Source organism: Parasteatoda tepidariorum, chromosome 11, assembly GCF_982258835.1.
Source record: "Parasteatoda tepidariorum strain Cologne lab strain chromosome 11, Ptep-v5.0, whole genome shotgun sequence".
Taxonomy (NCBI): Eukaryota; Metazoa; Arthropoda; class Arachnida; order Araneae; family Theridiidae; genus Parasteatoda; species Parasteatoda tepidariorum.
The window spans coordinates 60,770,850-60,785,013 of NC_141765.1; the positions used below are offsets into that span (position 1 = coordinate 60,770,850).

General features: G+C 25.7%; 1 protein-coding gene across 2 annotated transcripts in view; it reads right to left on the reverse strand.

The window, feature by feature from the left end:
• Positions 1 to 3,720: 3,720 nt before the first annotated feature.
• Positions 3,721 to 14,164, reverse strand: part of LOC107446657 (cysteine-rich with EGF-like domain protein 2) — a 28,579-nt gene continuing 18,135 nt past the window's right edge. The window contains exons 7-10 of one of the 2 annotated variants that reach the window (XM_016061349.4): positions 11,949 to 12,174; positions 10,738 to 10,824; positions 7,148 to 7,243; positions 3,721 to 4,511 (exon numbers count right to left, since the gene is read on the reverse strand). In XM_016061349.4, the coding sequence (XP_015916835.1) occupies positions 4,291 to 4,511; positions 7,148 to 7,243; positions 10,738 to 10,824; positions 11,949 to 12,174 (630 nt within the window). In that variant the 3' untranslated portion in view covers positions 3,721 to 4,290. The remainder of the gene's footprint in view (positions 4,512 to 7,147; positions 7,244 to 10,737; positions 10,825 to 11,948; positions 12,175 to 14,164) is intronic. The other variant, XM_016061350.4, reaches the window with a different exon arrangement.

Sequence of the window (14,164 nt, forward strand, 5' to 3'; positions counted from 1 at the left end):
AAAATCATCCTCAAACAGCTAGGTACTGTAGTCAAAATCCAATGTTTTAGGAAAAGTTGCTAAAAAAGTTAAAACTATGAAAACCTTCCCATATGCAAAACTTGTGTACATATGGGTCTATTTAAAAATAAAAATCTAGTAAAATTTCATCTCATATTAATCTGGAAGAATTTATCGACTTAAAAAGAGACATAATTTAGCATATCGCTCAGCAAGCAGTTTGCAAGCATTAATGATGTAAGTGACGTGACTGTGGAGGAATAGAGCCTTGACATCTTTAATTAAAAACGATGTTCCAAAGAATATTTTTAATGGAGATAAAACAGGTTTATTTTTTAAATATCTTCCGAATAAACAGTGAAGTCATATATAGTGTAAGGTGAACAATGTCAGGGTGGTAAATAGTAAAAAAAATTAATTACTGTGTTATTGTGCCGTAACATGGATGGCAGCGAAAAACTGAACCCCTTGTAATTGGCCACTCCAAAAACCCACGTTGTTTTAAAAATGGCAAAACATATCCAACAAAGTATAAATCAAATGAAAAAGCATGGGTGACCAAAGTCATTCTCAGAGAATATCTACTAGAATTTGACAGAAAAATGTGAGTACAAAAGTAAAAAGAGATATTATTCATCGATCAGTGTATGGCTCGCAAGAAATTGGACTTACAGCTTGTGAAAATGGCCCTGGTTGAGTTTGAGTCTTGTACAACTTCAAATGTCTAACACAAAAGGAAAAAAAATTGTTAAAAGCTTTATCGTCTGTCTGGAAAAAAGATTCCAAAGACAGTATCGTTGAAGGTTTCAGAAAAGGTAATCATACAACAGTTCTGACAGTTCAGCATTTCAGAACAGAATGTTGAGCCTGATACTGCCTTTATGGAGAATTTGCAAATCTAAGATGTGCCTCTGATTGCTCTGAGAATAAGAGGTAATTTGAAAATATGGAACCTAATAGTGATGAACACTAAATATTCAGATCAATCATTATTATTTAATGAAGCAGAAGTTATGCTGCAAAGACTGAAAAGCTTCTTCCAAAACATAAAAAGCGAGAAAGAAATTGATGCATTGAAATTGTTGGGAAAGTCATTGTATACCTATAGATAAAAAAATGAGCAAAGAAACAAAGATGACAGATTTTTTTATCAAAGTAATGTAAGTTTTTCTTCTTTACTAAATAAATTGCATTTAAATTTCGAATCATATATTTAGTCATTTGTCAAAATGTAATTAAATTTGAACGCATTTAAATTTTAGTTTCCCATGGTAATTTTCAGGTCCCATGAAAATATATATATTCTCATATACTATATATTCACATACATATATAATATATATATGTGAATATATATATATATATATATTCACATATATATATATATTCACATACATATAGGTATCTATTTGTCATTGCATTTTTTACTTGTATATTTAGTAGTTAATAAGCCTCAAAGCATTTTTTACAAAATTGGTGGTCTCAACTAAAGAGCTCGGGAACCCCTGAATTAGTGTATTAGATATTCCTCTTTGTCTCCAGATTTGAAATTACGAAATGAAAAGAAACCGCCTAATAATAAAGATTATATTATAGAAAAAGTCTGAGAATTCTATAGTTATTCTTTCATATTTAAACATTTTTGGATGTTTTAAAAAAACATATGGAGTAAATTAGTACTATTATAATAAAAAATTTAATATTTTTATCAGATAATTTAAAGATCTTTAAAAGAGTGCATAATAATAAAGAGATGTTTACTACGTAAAAAAAATATTACACATAACATGACGATACCACAAAATATTTACTATGCTCTACATTTTTCCCTATCTAATAAATTTTAATAACCTATTTATTACCATGCTTAATTTCTAGATATATTACAGTATTTCTTTAAATTTAACTCAACTAATTTCAAATAAGCTCCCTCAACTGATATTTCTTTTTCAAATTTCAACCTGTGGATTTTTTTTTTTTATTTCAATGTTTCTGCCATTCTTTATTGACTATTCTCGATTTTCAAATTTTAAAAAAAAAAACTTCTTTATATAATAAGTATTGTAGGTTTTATGAAATAAGAAAAACAGTGAAATAAAATTATTATTGTCTTTTTAAAAAATAATGAATTGTTCAAAACAAAAAAATATTTTAACATTTGATAACAAGATATTGAGATGTATACATCCAGACGATTAGGAACAGTTGAGCAGGGGCAAGATTTTGCATTTAACAATACTTTCTTTAGTATAAAAAATAACAATCTAAAAGCACAGTCTGAAGAAGGCAAGGAGACTTTAGGAATAAAAAATGCTAGAAGTATTTTACTGATGTGAATTAAATGCATATTTTCAGGTGAGGAGGAATATTTAAATAAAGTATAAAAAAAGCTTTTATCCAATATAAATCATAAGTGTCATCATTACTTAAAATTAAAAAAAATACAAAATCAATAAACTCGAAGATAATAAGAAATGCACTTGGAGATTAAATCATATTAGAACACTGAAAAACATTTTTTTTCTTCTGTGTCGTAAAAACAAATTTTAAATTTTCAAAAAGAGTAAAAGTTAGCTATATAACATACTTAATTTAAAATAATTACTTTAACACATCTAGAAATAAAAAAACAGCATAAATTTTTTATAAGTATCTTAAACTTTTAATGTTTTATTTCTTATTAATAAAAAGTTCACACTTATTGTGAGATGTAATGTGATGTAAACCAAAATAAAATCAAACATAATTCCGCATTTTTAATAACAAATATTATGGAACTCAAAATATACAAGAACAAATTATAATTTTTAGAAGAAGAATATAAATATTTTTTCACTTAAACTTCAACCTAACAAATAAGTATGAATTCTAGAAGTACATAAGTTATGTCATGAAGTTCATATCTGAAATAATTTAGTTAGTTAAAATATACTAGTTTCTCTGAAACATACAATACAACTACAATGAAAGGTTCATTAATCCATGACAATAGTTTTAAAACAAGTACTTTTAAAAATTTATGAAGCAAACCACTTCAACAACCAGTTGTTGGCTAACAGCCAGTGGTGCAAATAACACCTCTGCAACCCCCGTGATTGGTTTTCTTCAGTTTTTAATGTCTAAAAGAATTTAATTTTATGCAAATATATTACCAAGTTAGCCAATAAAACGAAAAATAATTAATTAAAAGAATTAAGATTTTAAAAAAAATTATAATTATTTAAAGGAATTTAATTTAATGCAAATATATCACTAAGTCGACTGATGAAACGAACTATGTCTAAAACACTTACGTTTACATTAAAGTTAACGTAACTGCCATCAACATATATAAGTACTTTGGCACATAATCCTTCATTCAAAAAAGTTGTGCACCCCATAATATGAATTTCAATAAAACTAATTTTATACTTTCTAAAATATTTTTATACTTTACAAATTACTTTTCAATTCATTTTATAGAAAAATAACCCTTAACTAAACTTTGATTATAATTATTGCAAGATAGTTAGTTATTTTCCTGTATTATTAAGATAAATTTCATTTCAATGTTGTTACTCATTAAGTGTATACAATGTTCTAATTTAGTACTTTTTCTAAATTCTACCTTTTCATCATAATTATTAATTCTTTATTAATGCATATAAAAATAATTTAAATTAAAATCTATAAATTAATATAAATTAAAATAAAACAAATTATTATGAATTCCCAAATGTCTTTTCATAGTGTTCTTGTCTCATATTATAATTTTTTAAAAATTGTCTTCAGTCTAAGATAGGGTGTAGGGTGTATGGGGGTGCATCTAAGTCTATGTACACCACTGCTAACAGGGTTATGGAGGTTTAGGTTCCATAATTTTCCACTAACAATAAAAGCAACATTTAAGGTCAGCATTGCACATCAATTGCTTACATTTCCCAAACAAGATGGTACCCATCAATCTGAAGTTGTTCAGGCTTCAGTCGCTATCTGGGATAAAATTCTGATCTTACATAATTACAACTTTCACCATAGTACAATATTGGTTCAATTAATAATTTTACTTGTTGACAACCTTTAAAAAAACTAGTCAGTCAATATTAAAAGATAATGAATTGTAGCTAACTAACAATTAAACATTATCCATATGCAAATAATTATATGAAAGTGATAGCATGAATATAGTGGAAATTTAATATTCAATGTGAATATAAGTTAAATAGAGAAACAATAAAGAATCTATATTCATTATATTCATGTATATTCATTAGAACAAATAATAAGCTATTAATTATCAGATATTTATCATCATAAAACTATGAGTGATTTTATTGATTTTATTAAAGATCGCTTATCCCATTCACCCACAGTATATTCAGACAATCCAATATACACAGCTACAAATATACCTATAATACTTGCAATGAACATGTGTCGTCGAAATATAATGAAAGTAGCTACACAGAGTCCTAAATATGTTCCATAACGAGTGACTTCAATATATAAAGAGCGCCTCCAAGTTTTTATTTCTAAACAAATAAAAAGAATAAAATATTATGGAATGAAAAACAGTTTACAGCAAATTTTAGCAGAATTTTTTTTTTTTTTTTGAATATCTTAACCAATAATAGATTTAACTTAAACGAAATAAAGATTATTGAACTAATACTACATAACAAAAAAATTTTAATGGACAATTACATTCAATTTTTTTAATGCATTCAGAATCACTCGAAACCCCTAGAAAACATTTCATTACTTCTCTCAAAACAATAATTATCAAGTTATTTTTACTTAAAAAAAATCATACTTTCCTGTTTTAGCTGATCACAAACTGATGTCAGTTGTGCCTAGTTGCTATTTATTTAGAATCGCTTTACATTTAAAGCCATAGCATTCCAGCTTTCATTTGAATTTTTGTAATTAAATCTATTTCAAATTGCAAATAAATATAACAAAAAGATGTATATTAAATTATGCCTCAATGAATATGCATGTAAATTTGGGCTTAATATAACAAATTTTAACATCATCATTCAATTTTAATGTTTACAATGAACTATAGTCGACAAAAAAATTTTAGGTCTGAATATTTAAGATTTTTAGTTCAGTAAAGGTGAAAATTAGTTACGGGCAACTGATATTACTCCTTCATATGCTGCTTAAAATAAAAATAAAAATTTTAATTTTTTATTTAAATTATTTGAATTTATTTTATTTGTATTATTTGAATTTTTTAACCATACATGTTTAAAAGAATATTTTAGATTTTTTCTGAGATTTATTTTTATGTTATGAAATCTCATTTTAAGTTGAATAAATGTTAAATAATTTTTTTTTATAGAACAGTTTTAGATTTCAAAAAATGTAAAAAATTCAAGTTAAGGATTCCTTTTTATTTATTCTAGCTTGAATTCACTGCAGGGAATTATTTTCAGCATAACAAAAAACCTTTAAAAAAAGCTGTGATCTCAGCAAAACTTTTAATTCCCTCTTTAAAATTTTAGATTAGAATTAGATCGAAAGATAGATAGAAATAAAATACTGATTTTACTGATAATATCGAATTACATTCAACATTATAAAGCCCAAAATTACAATCAACAGTATGAAGAATACCAACAAAAAATATTTTTTAATTATTAAAATATTATTTTAAAGTGAAAAAGTGGAAAAAATATTTCAGCAAAATATATTAACTTCATTTTATTTACATTCATATATATTATAAGAGTATTGAAATCAAAATCAGGCATACACATTTATTTATTTCTAAATGTAATAAAAAGTATACCCATGATAAGTAATTAAAGAAAACAAGTTTGTTTATGAATGTAAGTCAACAGGGATACCTGTAATTTTACACTTATTTTCATTTTTCTTATTAAAAATATTTAAAAAATTTAAGAATTCTACTTTGTTGAGCATAAAAAGAATTTGTTATTTGAAGAAACAGAGGTAATAAATTAGCTGTAACCAAACTAGTTAAAATGCTATATTACAGAAACAGGGATTTAATTTTCATAAACATAAAAAAATAATTTCTAGCCATAGCAAAACTAATATTTACTGAAAGAATAAAAAAGTTAAGAATAGATATCAACATTACTGTCTATTTAATAAGTAATTAAAAAAAGAGCATTAGAAATCACATTCATTTTGTGTGATTTTTTTTTTTTTTTTTAATCTTTCCTGAAACAAAAATGTGTAACTCAATAATTCACTGAAGTTACATAGCTACATTAAATTATATCAAGTGAAATTTTGAGCATAAGCACATAGACTGAGTCAATAATGGACATGTTTTTCAGTGGACTAGATTCTTGAAAGTGTTGACTCATTTTTCGATTAAAATTGAAGCCATAAATGACACTCGTTAGTCATTGATATCAATTATGTTACATGTACTTTATCTAATCCGCCAGTGATTTAAATTAAATAGTTAGGCTATAATTGGTATTAAAATATTTAATATTTATTATTAGGTATTTAATGTTTAATACATAGTAAAAAAAAGGAACAAATATTTACATATAAAAAAAATTTCAGTTCTAATATAAGAAAGGCTGTTTGCTTAATGCTTCACTGAAATTATGTAGTCAAATTAAATTGCATCACCTGAATTTTCAAGCATTAGCACACAGATTGTAACAATGATAGATAGTTTTTTCAATGGACTAGATTTCTGGAAGCACTTTTTAAGGCAATACCAAATACTTAAATCATCAACCTAATATCTTAATTTTACTTTTATTCAATCTGCAACTAATTTCAATTAAGTAATTAGGCTGCAGCTAAATCTTAACTCAAAAAGAAGTGAAATAAAGTAATCTTTTCCTTAAACTTTCACACCTCTTATTTCAGCCAAAGAGAAATATTGAGCTGCATAATCATTTCTTCAGTTATTTCAGTGATAAGTTTGTTCAGCTATTTTAGTGATAAGTAATTTAGCATGTTTTCCATGTCTGTAATAAGTAATTCTCACTACAATTAAAAAATGGTTGATATTGTTAAAAGAAATGATAAAGGAGATGATTATTTCAGAGCAAAATAATTACTGTGATCAATTATGTTCTGTAAATCAATCATATAAACTTGATGATTTATATCACTCTACAGCTCTTAGACTTATGCCAAGATATATAGTGAAAATTGTTTGTCTTACCAATGCACAGAGGGTCTTCATATGTATAGCCACTTGCACATTTAATGCACATATCAGGTCCATCACCAGTACATCCATCACATGATTTATCACACGCTATAAATAAATAAAATATAATGACTTAAAATCAAAAAGTAAACCATAAGTCAATTACAAGGTAGGAAGTTTCAAAAAATTCAAGTAAAAACAATAATTATTTTAATTTTAAAGATAAATCAGATAATGAAAATTGCTAAGATAAGAAATTGATAAGATAATGAAAATTGCTTCAAAGTTAAAAATAAGTACTAACTATAAGTTTATTAACTTTATATATGACAATTCAAAATTCATAAAAAAAAACTTTTTTATCCAATTAATACCAATTGTATTGAAATTTGAATTTAAAAAAATTGAAAATTTGTATAAAAAAAAATCTTTATGTAATTCTGAAAACAAATTGTTTAGATTATATCTTATAACAATTTAAAATGTCACTAAAAAGTGATAATTTTTTTAAGTAGCCTAAAATACAAAACTTTTTTTGAAAACTGCTTCAAAGTATAGCAAAATGCAACTAAGCCAGTTATGAAACGAAATGCTCAGATATCAGGTCATGGCCAAAACATCCCATAACACGATTTATCTCAAACAACTGTCTAAAATTAACAGTTGACAAGGAAATATTAACCCAACAGTAGTCACCATAGTTTAAATACAAGTTATATAAATTTTCAATAATTTTAAGGTCAAAATAGTAATAATTTTAAGAATAAATATTTTTATAAAAATAGTTTCTGTGTTTTATTATCAAACAAAAAATTTATAAAACCTTATGTGTACCAATTGTTAAACAATTTTATTAAAATTAGTGTTTTTTTTTCAGACATAAATAAAAAAATAATATAAATCTATTTAAAAGTATAGCAAAATTTAATAAAAATCATAAAACAGAATGCTTATGAATGTAGAATGCATATGAATACAATGCAAGTTTAAGAAACAATTTATTTTTATTCCTAAGGTGGCTTGCTTGATTTAAATTGATTGCACAAAATGTTGATGCAGGATCCACACTGTGCCAAATTTAAGGTAAAATAATTATTAAGTTCTCTGATTAACAAGATTAATAGTTAAAAATTTATCTGTTAAAATAAAAAGAAGTAAAAAAAATTGAAGAAAAATCATGCCACTAAGGTACTTTTAGGCTTTGGAACCCCTGTTTAAATTGAGAAGTTAAATTCCTTGATAGGTTGCAGTTAATCTGAGTAAAAGTTAAAATAATATGGTAATCTGAAAAGTATTGTATTCAAGTATATAAATATTTAACAATGGCACATGACTTTTAGTGTTTTGAGAAGGATAAATTATGCAACACGAAAATAGCTATTGAGAATTGAAAATTTAGAAGTACAGTAGAGAACCATTTATCCGGTATCCAGATAACCAGGAAAAATTTTGCTCGGTTTTCCCGCCATTTTAAACTAGAACAATTATGAAAAAAAAAGCTGAAATTGGACTCATCCTTGAAGCTCAGTAGAGGAAAATGTGAGAAAGGGGAGAATTTTTTTCCCCGTTTACCCAGAGAATAGTAATTTCTTCCGTGACCTTGAAGTTCTTTAGATCGAGATGAGGCAGGGAAGGGATGAATGTTTTATTTTCTCCTTTAGGCAGTCAATCAAACTCAAAGGGGTGACATGCTGATTTCGCTTTCCCGTTGATTTACGAGGGGGTGGGGAAATGCATTGCACATGCATATCAGTGAACTGAAGATGAAAGAGAAAAATATATTTATCTATTTGACATCGCTGAATAAAAATAAAATCTTTTTCTTCTGAATAAATTCTGATTCTTTGGAAGTGCAGTATCATTTGCAAGTTTTTCTTAATGTGGAATCACATCTGCTTTAATTAAAAATTGCGTTTTTATAAAAATAAAAAAAATGGAGAATTGTTTATTAATTTAAACATACAATTATTTTATGAAGCAGATTGCAGTTTTGTTTTTCTGATTCCACCACGTTTGATTTTTTTTTCTTTTCACTATAAATTTTGCACTCAATAAATTAATTCTTTTTATTCATAAATTTTATCATTAGGTTTGTTTTTTTTTAAATTCCGTTGATCTTGCCTTGTTCCGGGTTTTAATATTTAGGCTAGAGCCTTTTTTAACTATCGTTTTGGTTCCATAATTTTCAAGTGTTGTTTTTATTTAAATTAATAAATTTTCCCTTTATTTTATCGTCCCCCCCCCCTTATAATTAGGTATGAAATATATTGCGCTATTTAGTCATTGGTTTTGCTTATATTAGTTAATTTATTAATGGTAATTAAAGCGTAATTTTTAAAAAATAAGTGTGAGAATTTTGTATTTTTTAAACTTGTTTTTCTTGTCTAAACTTGCAAATTTTTTTATTCCTTTAAATGTTATCTTTCTACCATATTATTTTTTTTAGATTTAGAAGTGTTTTTCATTTTTCTCTTACTTTAAAATGTGTTACACTTTTTCCTTGTAATTCGGGTTCCATAAAACATCGCTTAACGACACTTTTTGGTCAATCCAGAAAACCGGGAAATTCAGACATCCGGGATAGCAATAGTCCCGAGCATCCCGGATAATTGGTTCTCTACTGTACCACTTTTTTTAATAGTTTTTTTGGCTTTAAAATTATTTCACCAGTTCGACTTAAATTTTAGATTTTGAAACTTTTTATCATGTAGCTTAAATTAATGTAATAATTTGTATATTTAAATACGCAAAGAAATTTCAATTTAAATTAAAATAATAGGAAATGGTCATAAAAATTATTTATTGTGTGGAAATATCTCTGGACAAACAAGTATTACAGTTGAGGAAATGTTTTTTTTTTAGTTCACTTAAATAATTTGAGAGCTAAGAAGTGTGTAAAAAGTAAAATTATCATTAAGGTTCAAATAATCTTAGATTTATAATCCTGGAACTTACATAATTATTCTTATTAATTTTCTGAACTTATGCATTTTTTAATGCACCATTAATTTTTCACATTGAATTAAACCCAAATTGAAAATTATTAAAGAAACAAATTATATTTCTAAATCAGGGTACATAAAGAGAAACTTTTTGCACACATAATTTTATGTATTTACAAAAAAAAAATTTAAAAAATGCTTAGCTTACAGAGGAAAATGCTTTAACCAACATTCATTGATAATCTTTTTGTTCAAACATCCTTTTAAAACATAACGAGTAAATAAAGGAAATTAGTCCTAATTAAAATTTAAAATTCCTTCTATAAATGAGAATTTTAAATCTTTCTAAATCATATCCTACAAAAATATTTATTATTTTTGAATTAAGAGATAACTCAATTAAAATTATTCAAAAATGATCAGTAAAAAATGCAGTATGTATGTTTCTTGTTCTGAATACTGAAACATTTATAACAAATTTAATTAGGAAAATATTAAGCTGAAAAATAAATAAATTGCTAACATAACTTATGGAAAAAAAAGAATTAAAAATCAATATGAATACAAATCTATTATTCTAATATATAAAACATTGTGTACAAATTTATAAAATAATTTTTTAAAAAAATTCATAAAGCAAAACAATTTATTTCTACTTGCCAACACAACGATATGATCCAATGGAATTAACACAGAAAGTTCCAAGCTTACAAGGATCTGAACTTAGTTCAACACATTCATTCACATCTGAAAAAAAAGAAAAGAAAAATATTTTTAAGTTACAACTTAGTAAAGACCTCTGAAGAGAGGTCAGAAAAGTCCAACACTAAGACCCTTAGTTAATTGCACTATAGGTTTTAGCTAGAGACATTTTAATAATCAACAAAAATATACATATATACAGTGTGCAAAAAAATTAACACCCTGAATAACTTTTGATCTAATGATGATTTTCACGTTTCAGGACTCAATCTTGATGATTCGATGGGTGATCTTCAATATGCAAATTTATAAGTGCATACGATATTTTAAATTACGAAATTAGACACAAAAACATACTTTTCATTAATAGACATATCTCTTTTTCAACAGATTTGGATTTCTGACCACCGAAATATAGAGGGTATATGTTAACCTGCTTTTCAACCAACAAAATATACTCAGAAAATTATAGATAGCTCCCAGAACTAGCTTACAAATTACAAGGATTGCAAAGAAAGTGTTAATTTTCTTTGCCTCAAATAAGTATATTTGAATACATAAATTAGTCAATACAATTGAACCTCCATAATGTGAATTTGAAGAAATACAAAAAATTTATTCATATTATAAGTTAAAAATTTCATTTTTAAATTGCGCAGAACATAGACACTTTGCTTTAACTACATATTAACATGCATTTCATTTCATGCCAACAAAAGCATTTTAATTTTTAATCTAATATTAAATTAATTAAAATTCCTATACTTTCATAAGAAACATGATTAATTACTACGGAAATTCATAAATTTGTGTAATTTATAATTGACTAGAACAAAAACTTTTTAAGTGTTGATAAGTTTGATGTCTAATAAATGTACATGTAGATATTCTCCATGTTTTCTTCAATTTTAAACTTGCAGAAACAAAGGCAACTAATATGTTCACACTACAAGTACTTAAAAGTATAAATACAATTACAGATAATCAAAAATTAGTTTCTATTTACGTTAACAAAGTTGGACAAAATAAAAAAATTCCTAATTGTATAAAAAAATTAACAGCTTAAATTCGTTATAAAAATAAATTAATAAAAAATTATAATGCCAAGCATATTTTTGACATCAATAAAAAAAATTAAAGATAAGACATAAAACTGTTAAGAAACCAACCAATGCATCCAAGCTCTACGGAATACTGATAACCAGTTGCACAGACTTCACAACCTCTTGGTCCACCTTTACGACAATGAGCTTTGCAAGATTTGTCACATTTTAAGCATTGCCAGGAATCACCAGATGATTCATTAAAATATCCAATTTTGCATTGGTCACAAAATTCCCCAATATATCCAGGATCACATCTACATAAGCCTGAACCTTTTCTTGTTCCACCACCCTAGAAAGAAAAAAAAGAATATGATAAAGTTTTATGTCTAACACTATGTCTAAGTACTTCAAAACAAAATAATGCAAACACTTAATCAAAACACTGGTGATAATATTAGTAATGAATAATTTAACAGATCCTGAATACAGAGTACAGTAACATTGCAGTCTTGATATTTTTTATCATAAAAATATTAATTTATAAGCAATTTGCTCATTAATACTTTTGATCATATTGACATAATAAATTTTTAATGAACTTTCCTAAAATTCATTTTTTATCTAATAAAACCAGGCATTAATAGATTTAGACTTTAGTTGATAATCTTTTGAATAAAGATGACAAAGCACTATTTTTTTTAAATTGCTCAACTCAAAGCAAGTTTTCTAATGGTGCACTAAAATTTTACACTTCCTACCAAACTTTTAAAGTTTTTTTCTATTTTACACTCAGAATAGTCTGAGAAATGCATAATACATAGTTTTAAAAAACTTTTTAAAGAAGTTTTTGGATTAAAATTGTATTTTTTGGGACAATATATTCAATCAGCAGTATTATGTTAACATATCTTCTAATACATATGAAACAATTAAGTTCTGCAATAAAGATTCATGTTTGGCTGTTCAATATTAGTTTAATGATATCTAAAAAGGTTTAAAAGAAAAAAAATTAACATGAAATAAAAAAATTTTATAAAGATTAAATTATAATGTTTTATTCATATAAAATACCATACAATAAATATTAGAACTTCATTTAATTAAAAAAATTCTACTATAATAGAAAGACTTTAAGATTTCAATTGATTTCTTTACTTTTTCGCTAACTTCTATTTTTGGTTATTCAGTAGAGAAAAACATGCATATAACTAATTCAATAAATTTTTAATTTTCAGTTAAGTACATACCAATGGTATTTTATGAGTGACAAATTTCTGAAATTTTTTAAGAAATTTTTTTTTAGACTGTAATATTCAAATCAGCTTAAAATCAATTTTTGCAATCATTAGTTTTAAAAAAGTTTTAGTAATTTTAAAAATAACTACACTTAGGATTTTTTAATTAACTTAAATTTAAATGTATCAACATGTTATTTATAAACAATGTATTTTTAATGAAAGTTATAAAATTTGTTTGATATAGAAAATATACGAAGTTTTAGAACTTTTTAATAATGAACATAAAGCAGAAAATCATAAAATATCAAAGCTAAGACAAAATGCATCATATAAACAGCAACAGATTTTATGAACACCAAGGTTGATTTAAAATTTTTTTTTCATGAGACATTAAGCATATTATTGATTTCTTCAGCATTACAATATAGGTAGGATATACAGTGTAAAGTCGCGTATCCGGAATCGGTGGGACTTCCAGAAGTCTGTATAATAGATTTTTCCGTATAATAGGCCCCCAAGGTAAACAAAGCTTAAAATGATCTGATAAACAATCTGAATCTACGAAGCAAAAAATAAATAAACATTATTTTTAAGGGGAATAATGTTTTAGTATTAGATTATTCAATCAATCAAATATGAAATATTAGAAAAAAAATTATTGCTTAAAATATAGAAAACGAAAAAAAATTGACAGTTATGAAAATAATAATCCGCCATTTTGAACTAGAACGATTCAAGCAAGAAAGGGAAATTCCCGTCATTCATTAAGGTGGGTAGGTGGAGTAGAAAAATTCATTTCCTCCTTATTTGTGAAAGAAAGTAAGTGAAAAGAGGAGATCATTCAAGTTGAGGGCGGGGAAGTGACAAATTATTGTTTTCTCTCCAATCATTGGCTATCAATCAAGCATAAAGGTCGGGGCACGCTGATGGGGTTCTCCTTATTTTTTCTTGTATGACTGAAAGAATCTGCTAAAGAAAGAATGTTAACCCCTCCCCCCCCCGCCTCCTGAATATTACATGGTCAGGGGAAGAATGAATGTTTCTCAAGGACGTGCATCCTTTTAGACCTATTCAAATTTTCCATTTTGACTCCCCCTCCAC